Raw genomic sequence first — 14489 nt, 5'->3', positions numbered from 1 at the left:
TACAGTCTCATCTTCTTGAGGGGGGCATACTGTGTGCTCAGTTATTTGCAATAAATCTTCAATAAATATGAGTGGTGTATTGTTTTTTGTGAGATGGGGGCAACTTGTGTCCACGAGTATCTAGTATTCAATACATCATGGATTCTCAAACAGCAGTGCGAGCACTACTGGTGGCACGCAGGCTCCATCTAGTGGTATTATGTTTTTCATTTTTAATAAAGAAAATCACACATGTATAGAAAATAGAAATGTATTGGTCTCACAAGTACAAGCCACCAATTCCAAACTAAATCCATGAGGGTTCGACATAACTTCATGCCTCCATTGCCTCCCACCCGTACACAAACCAGAGAACCAGCCCTCACCCAGCTATACTGGATTAACGTGACGTGTATCTTGGGAGTGGCTGAGCAGCTTTGGAGTCCCTTTTGGACAAGAGCTGACCACAGGATTGCGCAACAGAGAATTCTTGATAGTATTACCACACGACACGTTCACACCCACTAAGTCATTCCTGTTTCCAATATTTATATGCAACACATCCTCATATTTCAAGACTTTCTAATGCAAATGAAATGTATTGAAGTATTTTTTCAAATAAATGAACATATTCAATCTTGTAATGTACATTTCCTTTATTTATTTAATTCATGTGTGCATCACAGGCCCCTTTCTAAGCAGAGACACCAGACCACACACGCAGAGGAAGTGTGGAACCCTGCATCCACTTAAGCACGAGCTGTTTCTTTGTTTCTGTACATCAACTTCATATAACCATGGATACGGTAAGGCATCAGTAACACACATCACACCGCCGGTCCACATGAGTGCTCACACAAAACCCCATCTGAACGTACAGCATGCGGGACACCTTACAGCTCATTGATCCAGTCAGACACTAAAGCACTGAAAACTACTCGTACTGGTCGGAAGAAATACTATTCAATATACTGTATGATGTGTTTCCTGGCCTCAAGGTGATGACACTCTTCAATGCAATTTCCTGTATATATTTTTAAGGCTTCTAATGAAATATACAGCACAGATATAAGAGCTCAGCATATAAACTCTCATTATTTCTTTAAGTAATCAGATTACACATCTTGAGCGGGTGCCGTATTAGATTTAAGCAGCTGGCTATAGGGACGTATTTTACAAAAAAAAAACCCATTAAAATCATCAATTGTCGAACATCTTGAAGTTTAAAAATGTAATATGAGACAGAAATTCATGTTAAAAGTGTACAAATATAATTTGTATAATTGCTAGTAAATACCATTGGCTATGTTGATGTTTCAAGTATGACTGAGACTCCAACAGCAAGATAAAGTGCATCAAGTGTTCTGGTTTTTGTTTTTACGTGCTTGGTTTGTTCGAGAAAGAGCCAAGCTGTACCAGATCCTCTCCTTTCAAGCCCGATGATTACGTGTGAGGGTATCAGTCCTCCAAGGAGCCTGGCTGGGACTCCACTGAGGTCCTGGTGAACTGATGGAGGAGAGCAGCATCCTCCTCTTTCCCTCCATTTGCACCCGACTCATCAGCGTCGGTGTCACTTGGACGTTTACCGTCAGCATCCGAGTCTTCAGCATCGGCTTCCTCGCCCTCGGTCATGCAGGCAGCCCCGGTTGAGCTATGATCCTGTCCGTTGAAGAACAAAGTGGCCAATTATTGTTGTGCTGTCAACATTTCAGGAATAGTTGAGAAGTTGCCAACTTCCCGAGGTGGAGGCAAGTGGTTGCTGTGAAACAAAATAGATTTGTTCAGTCCGTCTAATTGGATGGCGAGATTAGCTTTCCTCACTGGCTTAGAATTAGCTTTGAGGCTGCACTAGGTCACATTCCTATTTGACGTAGACTTTAACGCCTCAGCCGAGCTCTAAAATATACATATATATATATATATATATATACACACACACACACATGTACACACTTCATTCATTCATTTTCTACCGCTGGAGCCTATCCCAGCTGTCTTTGGGCGAGAGGCAGGGTACACCCTGGACTGGTCGCTAGCCAATCACATATAGACAATATATATAAACAAACAACCATTCACCCCTATGCACAATTTGGAGTTGCCAATTAACCTAGCATGTTTTTGGAATGTGGGAGGAAACCGGAATACCCGGAGAAAACCCACCCATACACGGGGAGAACATGCAAACTCCACACAGAGATGGCCGAGGGTGGGATTGAACCCTGGTCTCCAAGCTGTGACAACCACCGGACCGCCGTGCAGCCGTCTTCAGTACAAATAACACAAGTAATACTAATAACGCTGGTCTTGTTGAAAGAGTCTTATAGTCAAAGTCTTATATGAAACGATAAAACGTTGTTAGAGGGCTTCATTGTCAAAATAAGTGTGTCCCAATGATGTGCATTGTTAGCTAGCTCATATTAACTAGTTTTCTGGTATTAAACCATAAAACGTTGTTAGAGGGCTTCATAGTCAAAATAGGTGTGTCCCAATGGTGTGCATTGTTAGCGAGCTCATATTAACTATTTTTCTGGTGTTATAATGCACAGAAAAGTGAAATAAATATGTTTATGTTTCACATAAGGATTGTAAAGTGCAGTTCCCCTTTAAATGGGACGATGCATGAATTTAGCTGGCAGTAGCTGATAGCTAGCTAGCATTTAGCTAGCATTTAGTTCATAACTGATGTTGGCGTAGTTGCGGCTGACAGTTTTGTTTTTGCAATAACAAGATTGTTGATTGAGCACCTTTTCTTCATCCTACATCCAGGTTGACGTTACCACCACTGAAGATAAAGACCATCTTTTAACAGCATGTTTGTTAGCTGCACCGTCGCATGTCGCTAATTAAATAATTTCCCAAATCAGTACAGATGCAGATGTGCCTCATAAGGTGATCAAAGAGCATATCTTTTATGCTTTTGTGTGTATCCTGACCTTTGGTGAGACTCTTTCCTGCTGTGATGAGTCCCCTTCATCTTGAGCCTCTTCAGTCCCATCCTCCTCTTCATCCTCTGCTCCTGCTGAGGCACTGCTTTTCCCCTCCTCCTCCTCCTCCTCCCCCAAAAGTCTTGTATCTTCATTATCCTGATTTGTTATGGCGTCTCCCTCTCCTGCATCCTCTCCATCGCCTCCTCTTTCAGTGGTCTCTTCTTCCGCAGCTCTGTTTTCGCTGTCATGCTCCTCTTTCAGACAGATTTCTGTCTCACCCACGTCATCTGCTGTTTCGCCCTCATCTTCAGCATCATCGCCATTCTTGTCTACTTCGCCGGCCATGTTATCAGTTGTTTCCTCAGCCTCCTGTCTCTCTGGAGTTTCCCCTCTGCTGCATTGGCAGCACTTTCCTTCTCCGCTTATCTCAGACTCATTTTTCTCACCGCTTTTCTTCTGATCACCGTCATATTTTACGTCTTCCCCTGCATCCTCCTCAGGGTCTGTGCTATCCTCATTGGAGTCATTGTCCTCTTCTTCCTCTTGTACAACCTCTAAACTCCTTCCATCCTCTTCTATGGCCGCACTATTTGAACGCTGCGGTGCGATTGGAGGTATGGGTGCTGGGGTCTTCTTGAGCTGAAGTATCTTCAGGAGGTCAAACTCCATCATCACTGGTGCTTCGGCAGCCGCCGGGTGCATTTTGACAGGCCGTGCCGCCATTTTCTTACGTACACAAGCATCACAGGGGCAGTAATCATCATCGCTTCGTTGGTCGCTGAACTCTACTGTCAAATCTCCGTCAGTGAAAGAGTCAGCAGTTTTGACTGAATGGTTCTTCATGACCTGAAAAATAAATGGCATATTTGCTTTCATTCTTTTGAACAGTGAATGCTATGGTTATGTCATCGTGGGTTCCATAAATCTGGAGTTAAAATCTCTACAATAATAAAAAATTCAGGCCCGGATTTACCTTCAGCATCCGTCGCCTCTTCTCTGTCATGGTGGACTCCCTGGAGAGGTTTACTCCTTTAGGAGGCCGTGGAGACTTCTCACCTCGGCCAGCTCGACCCCGGATCTTCCTCATTTCCCGCTCTATACTCCTCTGAATTCGACTGCTCACCTCGTTCTTCAGCTCCGAGATCATCGTATCGAGAATAAGGCTGTCGTCCAGGTCCCAACGAACTTTAAATTCCGCCATAGCATCGATGTAGTGGTTCATGAATTGCTTCTCCAGCTTCTTCAGGAGGTGCAGGACCCACACTGGATCAGGTTCATGGGATGGTCCTTTGGACAAGGGCGCATGCAAAACTGTTGGAGGCGTTCCGGAGCTTGAGTTGAAGGTATTATTGGCTGAACTCTTGTCTGATGATGAGGGGTTCTCAGCTTTTAGGCTGTCCAGAGCTGGAAGTACATTACTTTGGTCCTCACTGTGCAAGGGCTCCTCTTCTAAGACAAGCTCAGCCATAGCGTCCTTGGTTTCTGGTTCTGGTTCCTCTTCACCCGCTGCCTCCTCCTCCTCATGTGAAGACTCTTTTGGGAGTGTTTCATCTCCTCCTTGATTTTCATGGTCCTTCCCCGATCCACCAGAGCCACTGCTCATACCTACCCCCGAAGAGGACCTTGGTGGAGTCACTTGCTCCGTGCCAATGTCCTTGGTGTCAATGTCCCGAGGGTCAGTGAGCCAAAGGGACTGGAGAATGGTCATAATGTCCTCATACTTCCGGTTTTGGCTGTCAATTTGATTACAGCCCTGATTCCCAGTGGGCTCAATTAGCTGAAGTTGGGCCAGACAGTCCAAGAGACCCCTGGCTGATGTACTCAGTCTACGGCCATATACTGGAGATACCTATGGAACACAGCAAGTTCTAATTATTTAAACAATGTAAACAATCTTAAGAGTAATATAATAATATATCAATATTGTTCTGCCTACCTCAGGTAAGCTCCTACATCGCCCCAGAGAGGAACTGAGAAGAACCTTCATCACTGCAGTTGAAGAGCGCCAGTTTTTGGGCAAGGACTTGCCATTCATCCAGACAGTGTCAGGCCGGTAAGATGTTTCCATAGCACATGGCGCCAGATCTTCATTTGTCTTGTCTTCTTCTGTTACACCTTCTTCTTCTTTCTCTTCATCTTCCACTTTATCTTCTGTGTCTACCTCTTCCCCCTTAGGGCTCTCCTCCTTTGATTCTGTTACTTCTTCAGCTTCAGCTACTACTTCCTTGTCTGGCTCAAACTCGGCAAGGTCGTCAAGAACGAGCATATTGTTGTCAGAAGGAATGCTGCGCAACCAATCACTGACAACTTCACTCGGGGAAGCATTGGGCAGACAGGCAGGGGTGACTTCATATTCTTTATCTGGAGTCTTTTGACTCTCCTTCATCTGATGCCTCTTGGTTTTTTCCTTGCGGGACGTGCTGCTGGCTTTGCTTGCCTCGGACTTTTGATGGTCTGGGAGGTCAGCAGCAGACATGGCGCTTTTACCACACGTCTCAGCTTTACTGCAAGGTCTAGAGTTGTGCATGGGACAATGCCTTGAAGATTGGGATGAAACCTCTTTCTTTGGAGAACTGGATGTTTTGACAGATGAAACACTTCCAATGTCATTTGCTTTGACAACATCTTCTGCTCTACTTTGCTTCAAGGCATTCTCTTTTGCGTCAACTGCTAAGTTGGTCCCAAGGCGACAGGGACCACTGGAGTGTGAACTAGCTCCCTCGTTGTCTGGGATATCCTCTGCATTTGTTGGCGTCCTGGAGCAATCAGCATTTGTCAGAGCTCCATCAGATTGTTGAGCAACCTTAGAGTTTTTAGCATTACCAGATGAGGAGGAGGGCCTGCTGTCATCAAGGTTTTTAACACTGGCTCTTGAGGCCTGGCTGGTACTACGACAGTCGTCATGTCCATCAACTCCAGGTACTTCAATAGTAGGGATATGGACTTCATGTGTACTCCCATTAATATTGGACTCAGGACTTTTGTGGACATTTGGAGTTGCTGTCCTCAATCTGCCCTTGCTGTGAGTCCCAGTGTGGAATGAAACACACGACTTGCCGCTATCTGAGTCAGCTATCTCTTGGTCATCTGGCAAGGCCAACCCAAGGGAGACAGACCCAGATGAGTTTGGACTCAGTGGTGGCTCTGTGCCTCCTGGGTCTCCGTTCAGTTCCCAGTTGTCTTCCTGTTTCTCTGCTTCATTTTCTTCACCCACGTCCTTGTCCTTGCCCTCTTCACATGTTGAAGCTGTCCCGCAGTGGCATTTAAACTTTCCAGATTTAGTAGAGGTTGCGGAGTGAACCGACAAAGCACTCTGGCCTCTTGCATCATTACTGCTTGGGGACGCTGCCTTAGCTTTGTAAGGGTGGGACCGAGGTGAGCGTATTCTCCTGGGAGACAGCGTTTCATCATGCAAATGTTCAGAGGCTTTACTTTGCTTTTCTTCTACCTCTTCCCCTTCACCGGTTTCCTCACTCACCTCATCAACCTCTTCTGGGGAATTAATGGTTATTACATTTGGTATTGGGGAAGTTGGTTTGAGATTGTTGCTAGACATTGACTTCTGTGAAGCATTGGATCTCACAGAAGTCTTTGACTTAACTGACATGGCACTGGACACCCGTTCTTGATCTTCTTTTGGTTTCCCATTTGCTTCAATAGAAGAAATATCATCTTCCTTTAGATCTGGAGATGCTGCAGTGCAATTTGAGTTACGGTTGGTCTGGCGTGAAGTAGTCGATTTAGCAGACAAAGCACTAGTTGCCCGTTCTTCAGCTTGTTCTTCGTTGATATCTTCAACTTCTGGGTTTTCCGGACACATATCTGGTTCTTCTTCCTCTTCAGTTGGATCTACTACCATTGGTTCATCTCTTGCGCACTGACCGTGAGATGATTTGGACTTTCTTGATATGTTTGACTTTGAAGATTTCGTAGAGAAGACACTATTGGGTCGCTCTGCCATGCCAGACTTGATAGATGCAGTAGATTTAGCAGAACGACAACTATGAGGTGTATCATTTCTGTTCGTTTCTTCCACGACTGGAGAGTTAATCCTGACACTTGACACACTCTTTGGTGATAAACAAGATTTAGCAACAATGTCGTCACTGTCCCCTCCTTCCGTTTCCTCTGTTGCTGTGATGTTAGGGCTTTCGGTTGTGCCACTGCAGTCGGACCTTTGACTTGACATAGCACTGGACCTTCTCTCCTTCTTATTCATGGGACTAGATTTCTGTGATGTGTTGGACTTGTGACTTATGATGGAGGTGGCCCTTTCTTGCTTCTGTTCTGTTGGCTCAGCATTGGACATTGTGGACATGACACTAGATGCTCTGCTCTCTGGGGCTGAGCCATGACTTTTTAGATTGGTTTTGCTGGACTGTGTGGACAGAACATCATGTTCACGTTCATTGGCATTTGATTGGCTTGCCAGAGGTGAGGTAGACTTTGAACAAGCTTGTTGGAGGCTCTTTGAGGCTCTACTTTCAGAATTAGAATGGGCTGCAAGTTTGTAACCGCCGCAATTAGGACATACACACGACTGCACGGGGGTGTCAGATAAAGCTTTAACAAGCTCTTCAATCTCATCCTCATGGTTCATGACTTTGGTGGATCTGCAAGAGGCTCTACTTATATTGGAGTTGGATCTGGGAGCTTGAGCCATTCCGACTGCTCCAGTTGGGGTGTGAGGTGTGGTGGCTCCACAGAGACAGGATGCAGCTGCAGTGACTGCTCCACTTCCTCGACTCTCCTTGTTCTCCAGCTTGTTGCTTACAGTTGCCGATAGTTTACTTCGATGGGAGCACTGTGAAGCACTAGGTGGCAGTTCATCATCATCATCATCTTGGTCTTCTTTTAATGACTGAAGAACACGTGATGAGCTGCTGACTCTAGACAATGGAGGTCCCACTTCTTCCTCCATCAGCTCCTCCTCAACAGACCTCTGGCTAGGAGGTCTCATGTTGCCATCCAAAGTGACCACTTCACTCCGACTGGAGCAGCGGCTCACCTTGCACACCTCAACGTGAGTGTCTCCATCCTGCTCTATGTCTACTCTGCTCTCTACCTGCTCCATCACACACGTTTGCTCCTGGACAAGTTGGCCCTGCTCTGAAGCTGAGCCTCTTCGACAGTTCGAGAGTTTCTCCCGACGGCACACCATTCTCCTGGAGTTACAAGATGAAGACGAGCTGGATGAATGTGTGTGCCTTATTGTAGTGTGGCTTGTCATATGTGGAGGTGGGGCAGGCGGCTGTTTGCGGCCCTGTACCGGGTCCCACAGGTTGTACTGCTGCCCTTGCCTCTGGTAGCAGCAGGCGCAGTGGTTCCCCTCGGATGTATGACTTCGAGATTGACTGGAATAATCCATACAATCTGGGTCGAAAGATGCAGAATCAGAGTAGCTTTCTGATTGGCCGTTTTCTAAGTAAGAGCGCTGCACTTGGCTTGGTTGGCAGCACTCACTCGTCAGAGAAGGTGATTTTCTGATCTGTGTGGACCACTGCAAGGTCTCATCATTGCGGAGGCGAAAACGCACCCTCATCTCCACAGAGAGAGTGCCATCCTTGTTAACAAGGACGCGCTTTTCAATGTCATCATTCATAATGGCTGGTCTCTGCTGGGAGTGGGCTCTTACACTATTGCTAAAGGACTTCTCTGACGACAAAGAGACTCGAGTGGAGCGGGCTGAGGAATCAGAACGAGGGTGGATTATGCTCTTTTTGGTCTCCAGACCAAAATTAACTGAAAAAAGGAAGTGAAAAAACAAACTTTTAATTAAAAATTGAGCTTTACACGTCAAACTACTGCGTCTGAACGTATTTAGCAATTAGCAGCTTACCACTTTTCTTGCTTTCCTGCCCCTCACTACAGTCGCTGGATCTGGACTGTGCTCCGTGAGGGTCAGGTCTTATGTCTTGAATGCCGGGATACCGGGTGCCATTTCCAGGAGTCCTTGGACCAAGACCGGGGGACCTGCTACCCAAACCAGGTAGTTTTTCCTCTGAGCTCTTCCGAAGGAACTTCAACACCATTGGACTGAGCGCCTCCTTGCCAACACACACCAAAACTCCAGAGCAGGACATCAAACCTTGAATGTTGTCAACCTGAAAAGAAATGACATCTGTAAGTTAAAGTCCTAACCTGTAAAGCCTACATAACCAACCACAACCAAGAACTCCATTTTGGAAAATAATTGGAATAATGGAGATAATTTCTCACTTTGCGCCCTTCTGCGTTGTAAACTTTGTGGACATGGAACTGCATCATTTCAGACACCTCCTCAAGAAAAGCCCTCATACTTCTGGTCGATCTCCTATTCAGTGCCAGACTCCTTCGCATTCCAGGTTCCGTATTCTTAATCAGCAGGATGCGTCGATGTCTGTGAGGCGCATGTCCAGATGAGGATGCAGACAGCTTCTCTGGTTGTTGAGGTATGCGACTGTGATGGTGCCAAATGCTTTGGCGTTTGCTGGCGAGCTCCATGTTGACTGGTTTAGCCTGGCGCCGATCGGAACAGAGGTAACAACCCCCGTCCTGGAGATCCTCCAGATGTTTGATGATGTGGGTGCCGCGCGGCGTGGTCACAGTCCGCACACCAAATGGAAGGGGCACCTGTACCAAGATACAATGTCTTGACTTGCATCCATGTTGGTTCTTGTAAATTATTTCCTTTAAGTTTGATTTATAATGTCTAATTTGGTGCTAGCTAGTGCTGCCATTCTAATTAGAAGTAAAATCACAAGTGTTTCGTATTGCTGTTCCTACAGCTATGGTAGTGTTAACCTTAATGCCAGTGTTTTTATACGGGATACTGACCTTTTGAGAAAGGTCATCCAGCAGGGCATCAAAGCATTTGAAGCTACGCTTGTGGATGGCCATCCTGACACCCCCAAACTGGCTGTCCCCGCTTTTATAGAAGGTGATCCTCTTGGCTGGCGGGGCTTTCGTCACGTGAGCAAGGCGCGAGTGGGAAGGGGGGCGAGGTGGGAGGGTGGAGGCATGCTTAGATGGGGCCTGAGGGTCCCACATGTCTTCTTGGACGGATTGCATGCTGCGCTTTCACACACACCTGAAGGTTGCAATGAAAAACAACATAGTATCGACAGTTATTGTTTGTGTGTTTGCTGTTTAGACGCATTTCCTTTTGAGGATAACCACATAACTAATCTGGTTGTTTGACTGGGGAGGATTCAGGTCAGGACATCTACTAACAAGACTTCCTGACATATAAGCGTGTTACATGTATCATAAGGTCAATGCGTTTCCGCATTTTTAGCAGTGAATTTAAATTATTACACAAATCTATGTAGCAACTGACTATATTAATAGGCATATTGTGGCCATATTAGGTATATTATAAATACAATACAAGTGGAAATACAACAAGAAAGATGTAAAAGTGATATTAATGATCAGTTTTAGTATCATAATGTTTGTAGTAGAATAAAAATACTACATCACCTTACATTACATTACATCATCATATGATAACATGCAGTTGTACGTCTCCGCATACACAGTTATATGAATACTTCTCTGATGCTATCAGTCAAAACTAAAACAAAACACCGCCGTCTCTCTCTTTTTAAAGAAAATGCACTGTCAAGCTGCACGTGACTGAAAATGACTTATATCACCAAGGAAATGAACCAAACAATCACATCTGGAAAGGTCAGGTGAAGAAAGGTGATTAAAAAGAAATTCAGCATCATATCATGACATGTAATGTATGAAATGACAGGATCAACTTAAGCATACAGACAAAAACAACAATACTGCCTACATTAAAAAAAGAAAAAATTGTTTTGTTCACAGCGTCATCAATCTGAACTATTTCCATCATCATTGACATTGCATTAGTCCATTAATGCCATCATCAACTATACATACATTTCATAACATATTACGATGAAATAGTAATTATTATTCCTTCTACTTATTAGATGCACTACAGAAATGCACACATATAAAAGAATGGCACTCACATTTTTAGGAAACATGGTCCAAACTGGATAAAAAAAAAAAAAGCACACAACAAAGCTGCAGATCCGTCCAAAAGTATTTTCCAGTTGAGCCAGACGGCAAGTTTTTCACCAAGTACTCAAGCTACCTTCACACTTTTTCACAGGCTCAGGTGCTTCTTCAGCTCCCAGATTAAAATGGCAGTCACTAATCAGGAACATGGTGGAGGGAGATGGGGGTAAAGGAGGAGACAAGAGGAGGGAGGCTAAGGATAGAAAGAAAAGCCTGCTTAACAACGTGTGTGTGGGGGAGAAGTGGGGGGGTTGCTATGGTGAGCACAAGATGGTGGAGAGACAAGTGAGGCGCTCATGTGCTTCCACCTGACTGACAAGAGGTGATGCATGTCCTATTTTAATGTCCTTCATTTGCATTTTTGCTTGCTTGCCTGGAACACATTCACTTATCATATATGTATTAAGGCACACTTTCATAATAGTCCACTAGTGAATAAGTTGTTTATATGTCGGCTGTACAATAATATGGCCAATATTAGCATAAAATTTGATATTTTTTTATGTGTTCATTCAATACAAGACCCGGGGGATGAGCTTTCCAATATCAGCATGGCGTGCTGGAAAACAATATATCAGATGGAATTCATGGTTCCATTTATTACAGCAAGTCTCCCAGGTCCTGAAGCAGCAAAACAGCTCCAGACCATCACACTGCCACCACCATATTTTACTGTTGATATGGTGTTCTTGTTCAGAAACCAGATGTAATTGGACACTAACCTTCCATAAAGTTCAGCTTTTGTCTCATCAGACCAGAGTATTTTTCATGAACAATGTATCATGAACAATGGCCTGACGCAAGTGAAGCCTGATGTTGTTATGGGGTCTTTTGTGACCTCTTGGATGCATTGTCGCTGCGCTCTTGGTGTCATTTTGCTTTGCCGGCCAATGTCAATCACTGTTTTGGGTAATGTCACAGTGATTCCCCGGAGTTCCAAAGTTTTAGATATGGCTTTAGAACCTTTTCCACACTGATAGATCTCAATTCATCTGTTAGGTTTTAACAAGGGCGCAATCACTTTTTCACATCCGGCCATGAAGGTTTGGATTTTTTTCTCCCCTAATATAAAAAGTTTATTTTAAAAAAAATGCATTTTGTGCTCAGTTGTGTTGTCATTGACTAATATTAAAATTTGTTTGAGTATCTCAAACATTTACCTGTAACAACATACCCGGTCTCTGGATACCGGAAGTACTTAAGCAGCCTTACAAGTCAGAGCCCAAATGCGCTTAACTTAAAAATGCTAAAATTCTGCAACAAATAAAGCTAAACGTTTTACAAATTAAATCAAAGCAGTAATTTATGAATGACACAATTAAATACAAATACTTTTGGTTGTCAGAAAATCAAATAATTGACTAATTGAATTAATCATTTATGATATGCTATAATAAAAGACAACATCACACAAGATATACTGTATGTACTTGGGGTTCCAAATTACGTAACTATCTTGTTAATTGAGAGTCCACAGCGTCTATATTTGTAGAGCTATATTCCTATGGGAGAGGTGAGTAATCAGGAAGTCAGTGAGAACAGATTTTAGAGTATGCAGCAGTCAGTGCATATGATTTTCTCGCCAAGAGTAGGAGAAGGCCATCCCAATGATTTCTCTGAAATGACTCATGGACTATAAAACAAGAACATGGCCAACCATTAAGTTCCCAGAGTCAAGGCCTTGATACAATTTTTTCAGTCAGTGTCTGCATGAATATGAATGGACCGACAAATATTGAATTGATGTCCGTATGCAAGTAAATACATGTTGATAGACGGATAGACATTGATTACTGACATCAATTAAAATCCTTGTGAATTATGATGAAATATATCTTAAATTGAGGTGGAATGGCATGCACTACTCGGCAGAAACCACAAGAGGTGCTGTTGTTCCGGGTTTAACAGTGGCCTGAAGAAGAAGAAAATTATAAAAGTATGGTGGCTGGAATGTCCGTCCAAACGCTCCAAACACAAGATATCCAAAACAAAAACCACATTAATAAAATAAAAAAAGAGAAATGCTGCAGCAGCTGTACCATTACACTACTAGGTAACAACAAATGGGTGGTGAATTCTGCCATTATAGGATGAATCCCTTACCCCTCGGTTTTGTGCGTTGACGAGAATCAATTGGTGTCCCAATTCTCCTTAAACTGGTAAGCGGTAAGTGCTAAGGGGTATAACCCTTTGACACCTAGTGTGGTTGGGGACCAATCAGAGAACATTACGTAATATATACATAACGGTCAACATCTGCATTTGAAAATATGGGGAATTTTCCTGAAAATTAGAGAAAATAAGGAGGGTATTGAGGAAGAAGGACAAAATACAGGAATTTCCCAGGAAAACAGGAGGGTTGACAGGTATGCCCTGCAATTTTCCAGGTTCTTAAGTAAACAACAAAGCTGTAACAGGGGTGGGATGCTGCCCTTAGAATGTGGGCAGTCAAGTTTAACACCACAGTCCCAGGACGGCAAGCAATTGATGCTGTCAGACAACTATTTTATCCCTCACACCGGGGTTAACTGGCACCACCCCCCTCCCCTTTCCATATACTCTTCATCCCTACACTAAAACACCCAGTGGTTGTGTTTTTCTTTGTTTTCATCATTTCCGTTCCTGTTATTTTGTACATTTTTTTGTTTTCTTCCACCACCTTCTTGTCTTCCGCTTTTACTGTCCCATTGTGAGTCTGTGACACACCCTCATATTTTGTGACAGATACTTCTGTAAGTTTCCTTTTTCTGCTCAGATCTTGATTATATTAAAAAATGGCCTGCCCCAGGTTCCCGTCTCTGCATCTTGTCACATAACTTGAAAGTTAAATTGTCTTCTTGGTATTTATTGGGATAAATATACTAAATTTCAAGAGTTTCATGTGTGAATATGTCCTGGCAGGACAATAAAGTTCCTTGAATTTAATCCTTGAACTGGATACATTATTAGTTATTACTTCCTTTGACCTAAAACTAGATTTCCCATTAAAATACCAGAGTTGCTCAAGGATTCTTGGTATATTTTCCCAGACAATGGCCATGGTCAAGAACAAAGCAAATAGGATTAATGGTGCTTTGTATCTATCTCTATCCCCCCTCTCCCTGTCAGCACAAATGAATCCCTTAAGGAGTGCTACTAACCTCTTTATACAGTAGTTCCTTTCGGCCTTCCCGTTCCAGCCAAACAAAAACAAAAGAGGTTCATCTTACCCCAAAAGATGAATCCCAACTCGTATACTCAACAAAGCATAACAAACATCCACGAAGAAAACACGAACACTTCGGGACCGCCGCGTGTTCTCTCACAGTGCATAGGCGCACCTGAGATACGTCAAGCAACAGATAGTACTGCCGGAAGTGGCATATTACCGATCTCCAGATTAAGGCACCAGGACCGGAACCGGAACCAATTGGCTGTCAAAGTTAGAGATCAATTATTCGTAGGTTGGGTAATGTAAACATCAAATAATGATAATGATGTGAGTTCAAAGAGGATTACACTTGTCTGCACCATCTGTGACCTTTCAACGGCAGTCTGGTGGTCTCT

At 43.8% G+C, this 14489-nt stretch overlaps 1 protein-coding gene across 2 annotated transcripts; it reads right to left on the bottom strand.

The window, feature by feature from the left end:
• Window positions 1-617: 617 nt before the first annotated feature.
• On the bottom strand, window positions 618-14282 carry rp1l1a (rp1 like 1a). Of its 2 annotated transcripts, none has more exons than XM_058052247.1 (8): window positions 14084-14282; window positions 9726-9978; window positions 9129-9521; window positions 8749-9013; window positions 4846-8651; window positions 3883-4758; window positions 2916-3755; window positions 618-1638 (listed from the first exon to the last, which is right to left on the bottom strand). In XM_058052247.1, exons 2-8 carry the CDS (start codon window positions 9957-9959, stop codon window positions 1438-1440), a joined length of 6615 nt encoding a protein of 2204 aa, XP_057908230.1. In that variant the 5' UTR covers window positions 9960-9978; window positions 14084-14282; the 3' UTR covers window positions 618-1437. The 2 variants fall into 2 exon arrangements, with proteins under 2 accessions (XP_057908230.1, XP_057908231.1); XM_058052248.1 differs by lacking the exon at window positions 14084-14282 and adding an exon at window positions 10895-11088.
• Window positions 14283-14489: the final 207 nt, after the last annotated feature.

Source organism: Doryrhamphus excisus, chromosome 16 (assembly GCF_030265055.1).
Source record: "Doryrhamphus excisus isolate RoL2022-K1 chromosome 16, RoL_Dexc_1.0, whole genome shotgun sequence".
NCBI classification, from domain to species: Eukaryota; Metazoa; Chordata; class Actinopteri; order Syngnathiformes; family Syngnathidae; genus Doryrhamphus; species Doryrhamphus excisus.
This window is presented reverse-complemented; position numbering and strand designations above follow the sequence as displayed.

Bases quoted from the DNA above. Each gene is read 5' to 3' on its own strand.
- rp1l1a (XM_058052247.1), bottom strand. From the start codon at position 9,959: ATGCAATCCGTCCAAGAAGACATGTGGGACCCTCAGGCCCCATCTAAG. The intron at 9,522-9,725 runs GTCAGTATCCCG...ATCTTGGTACAG, and splicing joins TGGATGACCTTTCTCAAAAG to GTGCCCCTTCCATTTGGTGT. The intron at 1,639-2,915 runs GTCAGGATACAC...TTCAACGGACAG, and splicing joins AGGAAAGAGTCTCACCAAAG to GATCATAGCTCAACCGGGGC.